The following is an 18,525-nucleotide window of genomic DNA, read 5'->3' as shown; positions in this document are numbered from 1 at the left end:
TTTAATGCAAAAGTTTTCTTTCCTTTTCAAAAGTAATCACAATTAAATCGAAAGTGATCATCTTTCCAGGAATTAACCCCCTCGTAGAGATGTTCTCGCTTTGCCACTTCATATCGAAGCATCTCCATTTGATTCATCACAGGATTTGGTGATTCAGCATTTTGTTTGTAGTAACTACCCGCACTACAAACTGAGAACAATGTGTGGGACTGCTGGCAGGGCAGTCCTTGTTGAGGCAGGTCGCAATTGCCCCCCAGGGAAGCTCCCCGCCCTTCGAGGGGGCCCATTTTATGACCATATTTTCTCACTCCGTATACGATACGAACATGAAATTATAAACGAAGCATTAAACTGGTTCACTACATTGTATAAACAAAACAGCACACAGAACGTACATAAAACCAAATTGAGTAGTGTTCCCACTTCAGTTAAAAATGTCTACTTTTAGGGGACCTTGAAATAATATTTATTTGTATGTCTTTGAGATTTGCCAATACTATCCCCTTAATTAATTTGCCATGTATGGAACGGGCCCAGGGGTGTGACTTTACGTATAAATACAAAATAATAAAACATAATAACTTTTGAACCACCCAATCAATCTCGATCAACTTTCCAACATATATGAGGGCGGGATCTTTGGTGCGTCCTGTCGTTTCACTTTGACGATCCAACCTATGGGAAGGGAGAGGGGACTAATATGTAAAAAAAAAAGTTAGAATTAAAATGACTGTCTTTGTGACTTCATTACTCTAGAACCACCCGATCGATCTCAATGACATTTTCAACATACATGCGTTTACGAGCAGAGATTGCTTTAGGCTACTCAGTTTGACGGTGCAACGTAAGGTTGGGGAGGGAGAGAGAAATTTAAAAATGATCAAAAATGACCGATATTAGTGCTGAATCTATAGTTTTCGGGGTCGATGAGAGAAACAGTGACACTTCTGATACTCTTTCAATCTAAGTTCAGCCCTGATAGCTGCAGAGGGGTAGATTAGACGTTGGGGACGGGGGATAAACATTTTTAAATGATCCAAAATGACTAATATTAGTGTTTAGTAGTAGTTGAAATTAACAGTGACATTCTGATGCCTTGTGCTACAGCATGGAGGAGGGGAGGGGAGCTATATAATAATAATAATAATAATAATCGAAAATGACCAATATTATGTCTAATCCATAGTTTTGGGGATCATTCAGATTAACAGTGGCATTTCCGATCCTTTTTAAATCCAGAATCAGCCCCACCACTTGGGGGAGGGCGAGAAACAGATATATAAAATAATCGAGAATGGCCAGTGTCGAATTTGCAGTTTTCTGGGTCACTTAGATGAACAGTGATACTTTCGATCCCGTTTAAAATCAAATTCAACCCCGCAACTTGGAGGAGTGGGAGTAGCACTTTTGATGCCATGGCCCGTCACATGGGAGAGGGGGAAATATATCTATATCTATAAATATATGGTGTCTCGCCTAACTTTGCGACCTCAAATATTTCCGAAATGACAAAAAAATTGACAAATATAATTACGAAAGAATGTACTCATGGCAGGGGCCTATAAAATTCTATAAACAACAAGTGACCCCAGGGGTCCATCATAGGGCCAGAGAGGCAAACAAGAAAATTTTAAATTGAAACCCCGTATTTTTATTGCAGATTCTAATTCTGTGACCAAAACAAAGCAATTCTTACTTCCAGCAGTTTTTATTCTAATAGATGGTGCTGTAATCGCAAAAAATGAATATTAACGTACCTACATCCTCTAACTTTGCCACCTCAAATATTTCCGAAATAACAAAACATGTGACAAATCTAGTTACTTAAGAATGTACACATGTCAGCTGCCTATAAAATTCTGTAAACAAGAAGTGCCCACAGGGGTCCTTATCATAGGACCCTACGGGCCAACTTGAAAATTTAATATAGAAACTCCCTATTTTTGTTGCAGATTCTGATTCTACGATCAAAATTAAGCAACTTTTACTTGAAGCACCTTCTCATTATTCTAATAGATCGCGCTGTAAGCGAAAAAAATGAATATCGTATGTACGTCCCCTATCTTTGCGACCTCAAATATTTCCGAAATAACAAAAAATGTATCAAATATAGTTACTCAGGTATGTACTCATGTCAGGGACCCATAAAATTCTGTAAGCAAGAAGTGCCCTCAGGGGTCCTATCATAGAGTCCTAGGAGCCAACTTGAAAATTTCAAGTGGAAAGTTCCTATTTTTATGCAGGTTGTGATTCTCAGATTAAAAATAAGCAACTTTTACTTCAAGCACTTTTCCGTTATTGTAGTAGATCCTGGTACTTGAGGTTGATAAATGGAAAGCTGGTTCAAGAACTGGACATGCTGTGTGATGTTGGTGCTAACACTTGCAAACCTATAAAGTTAGAGCACAAGTTCTTAATAATAATATTCTTCATGAACTGGTATTTTTTCTGTGAGCTTGTGTTCACTATGAAAGTTGATTTACTCCAGCTCTCCGTTGGAACATGAAGCTTCAATTAATAATCCAACATACTGGCAAAAGAGAACTAAGTTATTCATTTTTTCCATGTTTATGTAGATATGTATAATGTCGATTTGATTTGAATATAGATTATATGATTATACCTGAGAGGTAAAATTGAAAGTGAACATATAAAATTGTTAGGTGGATCTATTAAAGTTTGTTTTTATGGTTATGTAGATGTGCATAGTTACGATTTAATTTCAAAACTGCATATGATTCCATTTGAGAAGTGAAAGTAAATATGAAGATGCAAAGTTGATCGGTAGATCTAAGAGCCCAAATGTGCTCTTATAAATTTAGTGGAACAAATAACATTTGACCACAAGACAATAGTTCCATCAATGAGAGGAAAATTTTGCCCACAGATGGTTTCAGCAAGATGTACAAGACACCACAACGCACAGTGGTCCAGAAACCCTGAAAATGTGGCCAAAATAGGAAGATGTGGTTCCATGTTCACGAAACTTGACAGATAAAGGTTTGTGAGGTCGCTGAGTACGATTCTGATACCCAAATTAAAAACTTCAAAATGGCGGATCCAATATGGCGGACAGAAAAAAGAAAAAATCAAGCCATGGAGCTGAAATTGGGTAAATAAAGGTTTTGGGGGTCGCTGAATACGAATCTGATATCCAAATGAAAAAATGCAAAATTGCGGATCCAATATGGCGGATTTTGGAAAAAAATAAGACATGTAGTCACCAAATGTGTATAATAGCATGCAATATATATATATATATGAATACATAAAATAGACATATATATATATATATATATATAAAGTAAACAAATATATATTTTCTAACTGAAATATGTACCACGTTGGTTGCAAAATGTGCACACTCCTCAGTCCGTGCTGCATTGTACAGTACATACAAAACAAGTATTTTGTTCAGAACAATAACCAACGTGGCAGATAGGCAGTTAATAGTCTTTAACACAGTTATTCGGACTGATCATCAGAAGGCTGTGCGTGCGGAGCCTCTATATCTTTCAAAACCATGAGTGCAGCTGGAGACAGTTGCTTTTTCCTATGCTTCTGTGCCATGGGTTCACGAAGCGTCGAGATTTTGGGTTCACTTGTGACCTGGAGTCGCAGAAATACACCTCGCAACGTGTCCCCTCGTGTGCACTTACGAGAATGATGTTCCCTGTACTGTTTGATATGCTTGTTTCGGGCCTCCTGGGCCTCTTTGGACATCTGCCCAATCGGTAATATGCAATGACTGATAATTGCGGATCCATGAACAAGAACTTTATATGCACTGAAGCGGGCATGTAGAACCACAAATAGTGCTGAAGGTACAGTTCCAGTATATCATTTGACCAAGCTTCAAATTTACGTGGATCTTTCTCCAGCCCACAAGATAAGGCGTGAAGCAACACAGCACACTTCTCGATAAGATCCCGGTTCGATGAATGCAACCTTATCGGGATATTGAAAGAAACGACGGGCAATGTTTCCGTCATTTGAAGTACCGCTTCCGCCTTGCCTTGGTTCATCGATGATCAGCCCTAACTGGGCCTTCATGGCCTTTTGGATGTCGGCTTGCTTCTTCTTCATGATCAGTTTGTGTTCTTTACGAATTTGCCATCTTCGAAGATCCAAGCGGTATGCAACACGAAGCAGCCACTCCATAAAACGGATCCATGTATGAAGAGGAGACAGTCCGAAGCCAAGATTGTCAGGTTTTACTGGCTTAGGGCCCTTTGTCAATGTGTTCATCACCTTTGGCATTGCGCCACACACATAGCAGGTCTGTGCTGATTTTGTGTGCGTAATCGCGTTAGAGACTTTGCCGTCAACCATTGTGAAATGCAGGCTGTGTGTGACCTCAAAAACCTTTCCTGTGATGGTGATTTGGCTAGGCGTCAGTTTTTGTATTTGTCCCTGCATACATTAAAATTCTTGTCGTATCAGTTCAGTTGTTTCCTTCTTAAACGGCAACCTTATGGGCCGGCAGAATCTCGGGGATGATGGCCGCTGATTCTGCAACACTACGACTCGTAATCACTTCCTTTCATAGAACAATTGAATTGGTACAATAGACGTGAACACAATGTCAGTGTCTGTAAAGCCCTCCTCTTGTGCAACTTATTTGTATTCAGCGTGTCCAGTAGTACTATCGCATCCCCATTTGGTGATGAGCTGAAGTGACATACTATATTTTGCTGGAATTTTTTCTAGCACAGGCTCCTGTGTTTGTACAATTCGTGCAGCTGTGTGGTCCTGCGTCCTGCAGTTGCTCGTAAAACGTGGACAAGTTTTCGTCTTGATATGTGATACGCCATGTCAGAAACGAAAAGAAAATGCCCATTCAGTATTACTGACCTATACTGTTCGTCACATTACGATTATCATAATTACTGATACTGTAAGTCATAACTCTGTTATACACACAACACACTTTTGTTGTATTGCTGAGGTCTGTGATTGTGATTTGAATGGCAATGTACGTGCTGACATCGCATTTAGTCTTCTATTTACTCCTTCATGCACAATCTCTCGTCATTAGGGTTTCAATTTCCAATCGTTTCAATTGTACATGCTTTTAGTTAGTTTGAATAGCTTTTATGTCACAACTATTTTATTACAAACACAATGAGAGCATTATTTGCAAAGTCGAACACACATTCGACGTATAATATACTCTGTTATGAAATGCCGTTGAATTCATTTGTCTACTCAATACCTTACTCCAGCTTTCTTTGCAAACCTCTAGCAACACTGAATATCTACAGATGGCAATACTGAAGGTGCTTTTTCCATCTCCTTTCTGTCGACTAACATTATATATGGTCATGGTACGTTACTGTTCATTATCTCTATTCGTTTATGAGACAATAGCAAACGAATAAATATCAAACCTTTGCCTTCCAGAGGGTCAGGCCGCCCCTTACTTTAATTTATTTTCATTACTTCAACTACAAACTGACCCTGTTAGCATGTTTCTGGTTTCGGATTTACACTTCTCATGACATAATGCTTTAGAACAACATATTTCCATATATATACGACAGTTTACCCTTGTTGTTCAGTCACTTCGTACATTTTTGTTTACTATCACCTTTCCACAAACATCCCTCGATTTTACACAACCGAGCAAAATGGAGCAAGCTTTGTTTGTAGTGTCTAACTCCGAGGATATTGGGCTCATATGTACGAGAAACATCTGAGCTTCACTTGGCTTCACTCAAAAGAAAAGTCTAGAAACACAAAAATACATGTATACTTTTATTTCCTTTGCTACGCTTACCTTTAACGCGCATTCCAACGGGACACTGGAATCACATCACACATCTACGCATACCAACAGCAAGTATAAGCTTTGCATATATAATATATCCTGACCCCCTTGTTCAGTTGACCAAGGACATACAAAACACGACACTGGCAACTTTGTTTTCTCTAGCTGATACACAACTCCTGTTTTGTGCACTGGCAACCTCTTACATTGGACGCCAGCCACACACTGCGGAAGGCTATTATTTGAAACACCCATGTCGATATGACTGCCCAAGGTCAATGCCTATCCAGCACTACTACTAGTTCCGAGATTTGCGTCATGTAATTTTGGCCAGGTTTTGAGGGTCTCTGGACCACTTTGCAACGGTGTAAATATGCGGCAATTTCTTAACACGAAATTTCCTAATTAACTGATTTGCAAAAGAGGTGAGATAGGATGGCCGCTCGTTCTCTGTTCCCTTGATTTATCGCCAATATACTACTTTTTCTGGGTTTATCTAATACTCCGAGTATTTTTACTATATCAAAAAATACGAACCATTTTGGATAATATTTGTCAAAGGGCTGTTGATGATGTTGCACTTATTGAACTGGACGCCACCAGGAATGCAGTATTTGTGTTTTACTATCGAATTACTCATTGCCAGACCAAGAAAGGTGTGCAGTTTGAGCGTATGTTGTGAAACATCAGTTACACTTCAGTTCCGTAACTAGGGTAACAGTGATTTAGATAGGAAGAAATAAAGATAGGGCAACGTTTTTTTATTATCTGCTTTCATGTGAAACGGAATTTTCAACGAAGTTAGGGTTATGTTATGTCCAAGTGTATCAGTCAACCCCCCCTGACAATCTAACTGAACTTTCAGAACGTATTTACAAAGCAGATGGAGTTCCTGACTCTGGAATGTCAAAAACAGTGTGCCAAGAATTAGACTGTCAAACTGATATGTGTTGATTTACAAACTGCACTCATCTTGAGAAACTTTGACAAGGAACATAACACGCATGAGTTTATAATCAAAAAATAATTTTGAGTTTTCTCTAATACAACATAAGATGCATGTCATTTTGACTAAACAAACGTGTGCTACTAACCTTTATAATCATGAAGATAATTTAGAATAGCCCTGTATATCAATTAAGTTTCTTTGCGCTTTATGCAGGTTTTGTAAATTGTTTGTCCTGTGAAATCTCGTCATTTGTGCTTTTACATATTATTGTAAAAAATGGTTTTACTTAATCTGTTCATGTGACATGATATTTAACAAACATATTGGTCTACTTGACTTTTACAATTCTAGGGAAGATGTTTCTTGTTACAAAACACAAAAACTTTCCTTTCCATATCGTAATTGTCTACCATGGTCGCATTGAATTGTAAAGGAAAGCAATTTTGTTTTATCATAAGAGTGTTTAAAATATTGGTCACATATATCGTGCTTTTTAATTGCATGTATATTTTTCGAGATATTTAGTTTTTTTTATCAATTCCAGGTAATGTACAATGGTATTTCTTTTTTTGTGATTACAGCGCCATCTAGGCGGGCAACGAAAAGTACTTCAAATAAAATTTGCCTATTTTTGATCCCAAATTCGAATCTGCAACAAAAATAGGGAGTTTCTATTCAAAACATTCAACTTGGCCTCTGGGTCCTATGATGGTACCCCTGGGGACAATTGTTGTTTATAGAATTTTATAGCCGTTTGATATGCGTACATTGTTACCTAAATATATTAGTTACATTTTTTGTTATTTCGGAAATATTTGAGGTCGCAAAGTTACGGGAATACGTACGAGGATATTCATTCTTTTGCGATTACAGCGCCATCTATTAAAGTAACGAAAAAGTGACTCAAGTAAAAGTTGCTAAGTTTTAATCGTAGATTCAGAAACTGCAACAAAAATAGGAGGTTTCTATTAGAAATTTTCCAGCTGGCCCCTGCGGCCTTATGATTTTACACCTCGGGGCGCTTCTTGTTTACAGAGTTTTATAGGCCCCTGACATGTGTACATTCTTCAATAGTCCTTTTAGACTTCTTGTTATTTAAGAAATATTTGAGGTCCATGCGTTAGGGGGCATAGGTACGTTGATATTAATTTTTCGCGATTACAGCGCCATTTATTAGAATAATGAAAAGTGCTTCAAGTAAAAGTTGTTTAGTTTTGATCGTAGAATCTGAATCTGCAATAAAAATAGGGGGTTTCAATTTGAAATGTTCAAGTTGGTCCCTGGGGGCACTTCCTGTTTACAGAATTTTATAGGTCCCTGATATGTGTACATTCTTACTTAAATAGATTTGTTAATTTTTGATATTTCGGAAATATTTGATTTCTCAAATTTAGGAGACGTATATACGATATTATATTTTTTTTTTTGCGATTACAGCTTCATCTGTTAGAATAACGAAAAAGTGCTTCAAAAATTTGCTTAGTTTTGATCGCAGAATCAGAATCTTCAATAAAAATAGGGGGTTTCCGTTTTTAATTTTCAAGTTGGGCCCTGGGGCCCTATGATAGAACCCCTGGGACATTTGATGTTTACAGAACATTTTTGGCCCCTGGCATTGGTACATTCCTGCGTAACTATATTTGTCAAATTTTTTGTCATTTCGGAAATATTTGCGGTGGCAAAGTTAAGTGAGACACCCTGTATATATAAATATAAATGATCGAAAATGACCAATATTAGTGTCGAATCCGGTTTTCGGGGTCACCGAAATGATCAATGATCTTTCCGATGCTGCTTAAATCTACGTCATTAAAACACATTTCACAGGTACTAAACAAAAGAAATACGGACTTGTGCATTTAAATTTAATTTCAACCCAGAGAATCGGATAAGATATGCTAGTATATTTATGGAAAAAATGACATTAACTTAACTTTGCTTTTCTGTCAGCAGAACGTTACAGGTTATAGATAATCATAGGTTTAGAGCTTTATATATATATATATATATATATATGCTAGGATATATATAAAGCTCTAAACCTATGATTATCTATAACCTGTAATGTTCCGCTGACAGAAAAGTAAAGTTAATGTCTTTTTTTTCATATTCTTTTCCATACGTGCATTAATTTTACTGGTAACAATATTTGTAAAATCGAATTTATTGCATATCAATGGCAGAACTATTAACTCAACTAGCAGTTAGTTAAACGTGTTTAGTTGCATTCCGAAAGAAGAAAGCTTCTTGTGTACCAATACTGCTTTAAGTTTTATATTGTTAAAAACGATTATCAATGACTCTAGTGTTCACGTATTTAAAAAGTTATTATTATTTTTATTTATCCCAAGATCTCAAGTATTTCACTGGCTCAACGTAGATGTTCCACTACCTTACCCTGATCCAGTGTCGTATTTCCGAATTAATATACGGCAAACATGTTGTGTGTTTTCTCCTATGGATTTTAATTTTAGTCTTTGTAAATGCACTTTACTATCTACCATTACCTTCACATCTAACGGCATTATTTACACGAGTTTTATAGTTTATCAGATCTCGTCTTCAAATTGTGTTAAAAGAAATATTATTTTGTACTGTCTATTTGAAATCTAGTTCGAATATATACATTAGGAATACACCTAAGATTTTAACATGCAACTATAGTAACATAGATCGAATGACTACATGGTCCATTTTCCCTCTAATTATAGACAATACATTTGATCAATTCAACACTCTCTTTGGAGGACTTACTGAAAAAGAAACAGAAATATGGAATGTTTTGCATAAATAGCAACGCAAAACCTAAAAGACAGTTCTCGAAATTTCAAAATGCAACATTTAATCATATTTTTATATTGAAGACATTAGTGGAAAAATTGGACATTAAGATGCTCACTACAGAATACAAAAGTTACAAAATATAACACAATAGCAGTTAAAGTAGGACAATAGTTCTATGTATCAATTTCACCAATAATTGAATATTTCAAGATCAATTATAAGTATTTTATGTATCCTGATAACCATGACTCAGAAATTTTTGTACCAAATAATGAATGACACATTCTGTAATAAATGGTTTGTGTAGCGGTCGGGTACAAGAAATGGCAGAGAGTAATATTTGTATATTTTTTCTTAAACCGAGTGATAAAATTTCAACTGAAAAATATACTGTTTCAGTAATAACAAACATTTTGAAGGTAAATACACAAAAGAAAAGATACAAAATCTTTGCTTTCGACGTTGGAAGTAATCCGCTACGTTTAGCGAAAGGCAAATGGATGAAAGAATGTGGGAAGCTCCTTCAAAAAATATCTTTGAGGTGTAATGGGCGTAATAATAGTCTACAAACTAGCCTAACGCTTTGCCACTGGTTTAAAGTTTATTACCTTTCTTCTATATTTCTTTCTTTTTCTTGTTTCTGCATTTTATTTTAAAGCACCTAAAAGTAAGTAAAAACACTACAAGACACATAAAAATAACCATGATAGTAAATAATGAATATAGTAAGAAAGTGCATTTTTTCCAAGCGGTTTAGCACTAATATACATATCTACAAAGTAATATTGTTTAGTTACATTTCTACAATATTTACCATAATATTCAGTTTCAATTTTGTGTCAAAAAATTGTGTTATTTTAAATTAGAGTTCTGCTTTATCACCCAGTTGTAATAAAGTCAGAAATCTGAGAGTTCGAGCACTATCATCAGTACAAATTGCCTTGAATAATTGTTTTGTATACAAACTTTAACTCGTATACAAATTCATACTTTTAAATATAAATAGTATTGTAGAAATGAAAGTTTTGTAAAATTTTTGTTCCGGATTCAGAAAAATATGCTGAATAAATGTATATTTTCTGTTCATAAAATCTGCCAATTTACCTTGTATGATATATTTGAGACACAAGATGAAACTTTGATAAGTTTTTATGATATGACCATCAAGGGTAAAGCTTGTTCTATAGTTTTTTCGCGAACAACCTATACTTTTATAGAAACGGAGATTGAAACTCATAAAATTTTTACTTAAGAAAGATAAAAAAGATTATTGTTCCGAGGTTCACTAACTCTCTGAAGAACTGTTCTATTGCAGAAAATAAGAATTAAATTAATTCCAGAAAGGTATACGGTATGAAAAATTCTTCTTATAGAATATCTTAGTTGAAGACAGTGTTTTAAGATAATATAATTCCAGCGGTGTTTTAGTGGCTATGATATAATGGCATATATAACAAGTACTTAGCATATTAGATATATAACAAGTACTTAGCATATTAGCATACACGTACCTAGCTCAAAGTTTTCAATCGATCTGTAGACTTCGAATAACTAGAAATTTTGAGGAACATGAAATCTAAACGGAAGACAATATCAATATATTTTCTTTTTACATTGTATAATGTTTCAAGATTGTTCGTAGTAATATCATGCAAACATTATGCACACGTTCCACTTACACTCTAGTTTAAAGCTAACAACAGATTTTACTGCATTTCACATCTTAGTGTGGTACAGTAATACTAGTTGCCTTGGAAAGTTAAGAGGCACAAGAGAAATTGAATCTCAATTTTTTCTTTGTTTCTCGTACTAGGTTATTAGATGTAAACAAGCAGGATTTACAAAAGAGAGAATAAGTTAAATAAAAAAATACTCACATGGCATCTCTTCTTCTGTTTCATCACCTGAAATGAGATATATATACATATACTTATATATATATATATATATATATATATATATATATATATATATATATATATATATATATATATATATATATAACTGTTTGCCCACAGCAATGCAACACATTCAAATTTTAAATATTGCTAACTATAACTGTCATGCATATTTTCCAAATAGCATAAGTGTGGGAGTTAGTTACTTTTCCATTGTTTGCTGGGAATCATTTTGATTTCTATCCCCCTAGAATCCCTACGCAATTGAGGCGTTCTCCAGTAATAAAAGCTATATGATCCCAAGAAAAATACATTCCAAATACTGTTTTAAGAACCATGTAGCAACATGCTGAAATTTAGTACTGAGTCCTGTTCATATCTTTTAAGAGACCAAAATCGGGAGCAGCATGCGGTCTTCTGCGAGATATCGATCTTTTCGTAGACCAATAAAGTTGATACTACTACGCAATCGTATGGACCAGAGCCAAAAAAGTCAAGACATCAATTCTGTCGTGAAGTGATTATTGTCACGTGAATTCATTGTGAGGTATCATTGTATCATTGTCAGGTGAATTTTCAAAAAGGACTTCTAATTTTATCCCTACTAGCTATTAGTGTTTCATATATTGCTAAGCTAAGACAATATTAAGTAATCGCGTTTTTTATTTGCATAATCAGCAAAGGTTATGACTGCGCGCAACATCTTATTACCTCTGACAGAGGTCATTTTTACTTTAGTGCTTAAAACAATTTTTAGTCAATGCTAAGCTAGACTACATTTAATAATTTTACATGAAATATTACCGCACATTTGAAAGAAAAATTTGCAGAACGCAGTAAGACATATTTGTGTGATAGGTTTATATATTTTCCGGAGCGAACATAACGACATCGTCACATTCCATTGTGATACAAAACAATGTTACCAACGTGCCTCTCCCGAAATGAAGCTATTTCCCTGAAGGACATGGGGAAGCAGAAGGTGGTTTCCACTTTCATACTGAAGTAACACAAATGACATTACTCAGATGTTTCATATTCAGATTCCGTGATATTCTTTGGATATCCTTTTAACTCCACTGTACTATTTGATATGGAGTTATCCAAAACATAAAATTTTCACCATAAGGTCAACTAAATCAATGAACGGAAGAATTGCATCCGGAAGGAGATAGCAGTCACTCGAAACGTTCCGAAAAATAATGCTCAACATGATAGTAAGGGCCAAACACTATTATAAATAACGTCTTTCTTTCAAAAGGTTATAATTTAAAATACGGAAAACAGTACGAAATTCGAGTGATTTGACAGTATGTTCTACATCGTTTGTGATAAATTTTCAATTCGACTTACTCCACACAACCATTTAAAATTTATTACATGAATATTGGCCTCCCACATATATGTGAAACAGTCCATACATACAATGTAGAGTTGTATTATTCAATAGCATATACTGCTACTTTTTTTACGTTCATCTATGATTATGATATACGATGAAATGCAAAAATGCTGTTGATGACGCAGTTGATTTACTGTTATTTTTATGTAATTCTTTAACAGTCTTTATTTGTTTAGGTTTGATTAGTAATGTTGTATTTGATAATTGTGCAAATAATAATTACCAGAAAAATATATTGTACTTGTAAATATTAACCCTTTAACGGGCAAAATACCCTTCTCTTATTTGGAGTGCACTACTGTTTTTGTCTGGTCAGAATGTGTCTTACTATTGTAATTTTGAAGTCCATTTGATTGCATATTCAGTTGTGACGTCAGAATGGTTGGTACATATATTTACCACCGTACATGGAGGAAAAAGCTGCAAATGATAGTTTCATAAATATCGGCGGTAAAATATTTTACCGCATTTCTAATAAATAAAGAAATGTATTCAACGATCATTGATTATAAGTGACATGATTTATTTTTAGCTGTATGTCCTTGTTGAGAGAGTATAAGTAGTAATTACAAAAATGGCAACAGATAAGAAATCAACATTGTATCTGAGTATGACGGGGACATTAGATTTGAGAGTGAAAGGAGTTAAAGCAAGTCTTGCATAAAGCAACGTTACGTTGCTTACATATAAGTTGCTTCTTTTTTGCTTTCTCTTTCGTACTAGAGAAAGCAATCCTAAAGAATGTACCTTGAAAGAATAAATGTCTCCCTACTTCCCTAACTATGAGTCCCCTAATAATTGAACTGAACTTTGAGAACGCATTTAAGTAGAAGATGATACTTCTGACTACGGAATGTAAAAAAGTGAGCCAAGAATTAGACTCTCAAACTGATGTATGTTGAATTACAAACGGCACTCATCTTAAGTAACTTTGACAAGGAACATATCACGCATGCTTTTGTAGACAAAAAATAATTTTTAGATTTCTCTATTTAAAGTAAAACAATAGTACGTAAAAGAACAAATGGCAAAGGGGATTAAAAAGGAGATCAAATTTACAAAACCTGGAGAAACCACAAAAGAAAAACTTAATTGATATACATAGCTATTGTAAATCATCTTTCCGATTTGAGAGCTTAATAACTCACCTTAGTTAGTCACAAGGACATATAACTTTTAATATTCTGTCCGTGTCAATTGATATTTAACAAATACAATAACAACCTTTACAATTCTAGGGAAGATGTTTTTTGTTGCAAAACATAAAAACTTTCCTTTCCATATGGTAATGGTCTACCATGTGCGCATTGAAATATAAATGAAAGTAATTTTGCTTCATGCTAATTGTTTCTTTTTTTTAATATTGATCATGTATTTCGTGCTTTTTAATCACATGTGTATTTATCGAGATATTATTTTATTATCAATATCCAGGAAGCGAACTATCTTATTCCTTTTTTCTGTTTACAGCGCCATCTAGTCGCATAACAAAAAGTACTTTAAGTAAAATTTGCTTATTTTCGATAACAAAATTCGAATCTGCAACAAAGATAAGGAGTTTCCATTTAAAACTTTCAAGTTAGCCCCTGGGCCTCTATGATGGAACCCTGGGGGCACTTGGTATTTTCTGAATTTCATAGGTACCTGACGTGTACATTCTTACATAACTAGATTTGTCACAGTGTTTGGTAGGGTAATAGCAGTAAATATCGAACGCCCTCTAAATATCATACACCTTGATCATTTCGTTAAAAAAATAAGAATACCGAAAACCTTGCGCACTATCTGAAATTTGTAATTACATCCTTCCAAATCTCGCCTTATGAAAATCACTAGGTCGATACATTTCGATATTAGCGAACGCGGGAAAGTTTTCTAGTTTGTGGTTTTGGTAGAAGACTTCAGAAATCACTATATTTTTTGTAAGGCGCAGCACCACAGTAATAATCTTTTTTCTCTCGTGTGATGGTGTCATCATAAGGTATTCTTTTAATGATGCGATATGTTAATATCAATATATGTATATTTATTTGTTATAATGTTACTTTTCAGCTATCATCTTATTTTAAGCGAAAATAAAATAGTGTTCGATATTCGAGACCTATTTCATAATATCGAAATGCCGTTCGATAAAAGAGATTCCTTTAAGGAAAAGTGTTCTTTTGTATCGAACATTATTGTAATTGGAAGGGCTATTGTTGATTTAATATTAATTTAACTAAGTTGTTGATATGTTTGCACTGAATACCGCCTTTTGCGCTGAATTTTAAGGCTTCCACTTTGTATATGATATTTTTGGGTTCAAACCGTTATAAAAATATTTAGATTTACCTTTTTAGTAATATTTCATGATAGAGAGCCTACCTAATCGAGGTCTTAACGTCGCACTGATCCCATTATTTCACACACATTTCCCCGAGCTGTCTTCCTCAATGTATAGACTAGTAAACACAGTAGACGTTAATCATAAAAATATTTTTTTCAACATTTTTTGTTGAGTTTCCTTAACTACTGCTCAGAACTTGATAATGGGCAAAGTAAGGAACCCCAACAAGGAAGGTGTCCCCCAAACCAGAACCAAGTCTCTCTAAATAAAATGAAACTATGCCAGTATTCGTTATCTGCCTTGACTGAAGCTGTTCAACAGTTGAGGTCCGGTATGATGTCCCAAAGGCACGCATCAAAATACATCCACTTTCCTCTAACAAATTTAAATGATAAGTTATCTGGGCATCAAAAGATTGAGATTGCTCTTGAGCGGTAGCCACTCCTGAGTCCACAAGAAGAAGATGGAATTTCTGAATGGATGGTGAACACGGTAAGAAGAGGATTTCGGTTGAAGAAAAGTAACTGGACACTGTTCAGCAAATTGTGTAGTCTTCTGGAAGAAGCGCACCGCTCAAGCATGGAGAACCAGAGAAAACTTTTTTCTGGTGTTTGATGGGACGACACCTTGCCTGTCTCAGAAGGCTGAAAGTACTAGCAAGGACAGGGTTGTGGTTTCGGAGGAGAGAATACGCGGCTAGTTTCGAGCTATCTTGATTCTGAAGGATTAAGTGCAATTTGGAAGACCCGAGAAGGATCCTTGAACGCAGACGAAACAAACTTCCTTTTCCACAAGGTTTCAGGAAAGTACCTTGGTGTGAGAGAACAGCTTCAGCTTACAGCAACATCTAAAGAAAAAGACTGCATAATAGTACTCGGTAATTTCTGTGCTGATGGTCGTTGCGTCCCAACTATGATCGTCTAAAATAATATACAACTTTAGCAAATTATGAAGAATAGTGTACCTGAGCCAAGGATCTCCGAGAAAACAGAAACTGGCTGTATGAAGATTACATCATTCTTGATTTACCTCCAACGGTTTAGGTCGATGGTAGGGACTCAGAAAATCGCACTTCCTGTTATTGTCTTTCTTGATGGGCACAAGAGTCATGTATCACTTCAGGTCAGTGAATATTATCACGATCATGGAATACTGTTGTATTGTCTTTCCCACAACGACACTCATTTTCTGCAACCAGCAGGCGTAGGTGAATTTTCACCTTTGAAACGAGCATTGAATGCCTTTTAGGACGAGAAAATTAAAACTGTCATAGCAATGGTAACGAAGGTAAATTTTGCATCCCTATTGAAGGAACTTTGGGATGTTGCCGCGAAACCAGAAATTGTGAAAAGCGTTTTTCGTAAGTGTGGTCTTTATCCATTGAGTCCTGCTGCTGTGGACTATAGCAAGTGTGTTGCCGATATTCTGAATACACCAGTGGGAAAACTACGGCAAAAGAGTTCACCTTCTCAACAACTCTTTCCTACTGCTCGCCAGATAATGAAGTTCGTGATTGATGAACTGGAAGAATTCTTGCCTCCTCGTGTTATTAATGTTCCGTGACAAACTAAGGCATGATGAAGAGGAACAGAGTGATGGTGATCCAGATTTGGATTCTTATTAGAAAAGTGTTAAAAAATGGCAGAGTGTGACACATGAAACTAAATTGGCTGATCAAAACTAAACAAGTGATTCAAGCTCAAAAGAAAACGAAGAGCAAGAAAGTGATAATCTTCAATTCACATGGAATAATGAACGCTTAGAGGTGTGCGCACCTTCACCCACGAAGGATCTTCCAGGTGCCGTCATTTCGAAGACTGGAGTAAAAATTCGCAACCCAAAAGTATTGCATCAAGATGATATCGCTTCGGAATGACCATGTTCGACTTCCTCAAGTAATTGTGATGATTCTTTCAAGGAGTTACTCAAGATTCCTGAAGGCCCGGAGAAACCTCATCAATTTAGCTTGAAGAAAATGCATGTAATATCTTACGAGGAATACCGGGAAGAACTGAAGAAGAAACGCAACAAAAAGATTAACGTAAGATGCACCTCTCTGTGCTTAAGAGTGGCGATATGAAACAAGTATTTTGTAGCATAAACATTTTAATTGTATTTCTCTTTATATTTGCTATCTCAGTTTATATTTTTGAATTATTGCAATGGTTTACAATGATACTATATCCATATAAAAATTCAAGTGCACTTGTTTGAAAATAAAATATCCTTTTCGATATTTAAGCCCAGCTGTTCAATATATTGGGTTTTGCAAAATATGTATTACAACTTTTGGGAGGTGACTCCTGCCACTGAGACAAGAAAAAAACTTCTCTTGAACTTTCGGCTATCGGACATAGTTTCGGATCTACAATGTGCCGAAAGCGTGGGAAAATGACTTTCGGACGCCAATAGTTCGGAAACTATTCAACGTAAAGAGGGCGGGTAAAAAATTCACTAAAGAGGTCATACCTGCTGTATTGAATTTTCCATGTTTCACAATCCTACAATGCACGCGCAAGAGATTCCCAAAAGGATTGTAGGGAGTCCCGGATAATCTGCCAAATGAAAATTGGTCTAAGTGGATATGAATTGATAAGGTTTCTACCAGGTAAAAATAATTCGTTTTTATTAAGTCGATATCTGGAACAAACACAAAATGGCGGACACCTTCATGCCCTTTGTGTATGGTTGTACAATCGCCAGGTACGTATACTGGCCAACAGTGACATTCTGGGTATTAAGTGTAACGAATGTGTACTCAAATGCTCTAGAAAGACATCTGGAGTGTCGGTAGAGAACAACAGATGAAGCAGGGTGATTCACATGTGTGGAAACAATTAAGAAAAATGCCCAGAAATGCACTCATACTAAGTAAACGTGTGTTCAAAGCGTCGAAAATATAAGGAATAGTATCAAGAAGATGAAAGCCATTGCCGTTTTACCAATAATATTCCATCAATCCGAATCAATATGATGCGCACGGTTGCATATCAATAAGGATGAAATACCTGAGGCCAAGTTGAAATTGTGGAAGGGGACTCACAAAGAAACTGGGTAAACTGAATGAATGTCACTAGTGGGATCGCATGATTGATATGAAATGTGCCCAATGTGGGTGTTGATATCAACATGTAGCTAATGTACAAATGCCAACATGACCCACTACTGCTGGGACACCATCCCATTTGTGCACTTTTAGGTACAACGTAACTTGAACACGATTGTATCAATGTCCCTTTTTGTTTGGGACATTGTCCCACAGTCGACACATATGAAAAGAAATCTCTTAATCCATGGTTCAAATTCTTAACGTAAAAATAACAAACTTGTATCTTGTCCCACGTCTTCTTGGACATATGACATACTCGAAATATAAGAAAATACCTCCAGAAATTC

At 35.6% G+C, this 18,525-nt stretch overlaps 1 protein-coding gene across 1 annotated transcript in view; it reads right to left on the bottom strand.

Moving 5' to 3' along the window:
* The window catches only part of LOC145682902 (uncharacterized), a 1,185,542-nt gene that overhangs the window by 706,549 nt on the left and 460,468 nt on the right, over nucleotides 1-18,525 (bottom strand). Inside the window, exon 9 of the mRNA XM_081754263.1 lies at nucleotides 11,381-11,407. Coding sequence (XP_081610389.1) covers nucleotides 11,381-11,407 — 27 coding nt within the window. The remainder of the gene's footprint in view (nucleotides 1-11,380; nucleotides 11,408-18,525) is intronic.

Source organism: Thermobia domestica, chromosome 4 (genome assembly GCF_964235325.1).
Source record: "Thermobia domestica chromosome 4, izTheDome1.hap1.1, whole genome shotgun sequence".
In the NCBI taxonomy this organism is placed as follows: domain Eukaryota; kingdom Metazoa; phylum Arthropoda; class Insecta; order Zygentoma; family Lepismatidae; genus Thermobia; species Thermobia domestica.
Note: the sequence above shows the minus strand (reverse complement) of the source record. Positions and strands in the feature narration are given on the sequence as shown.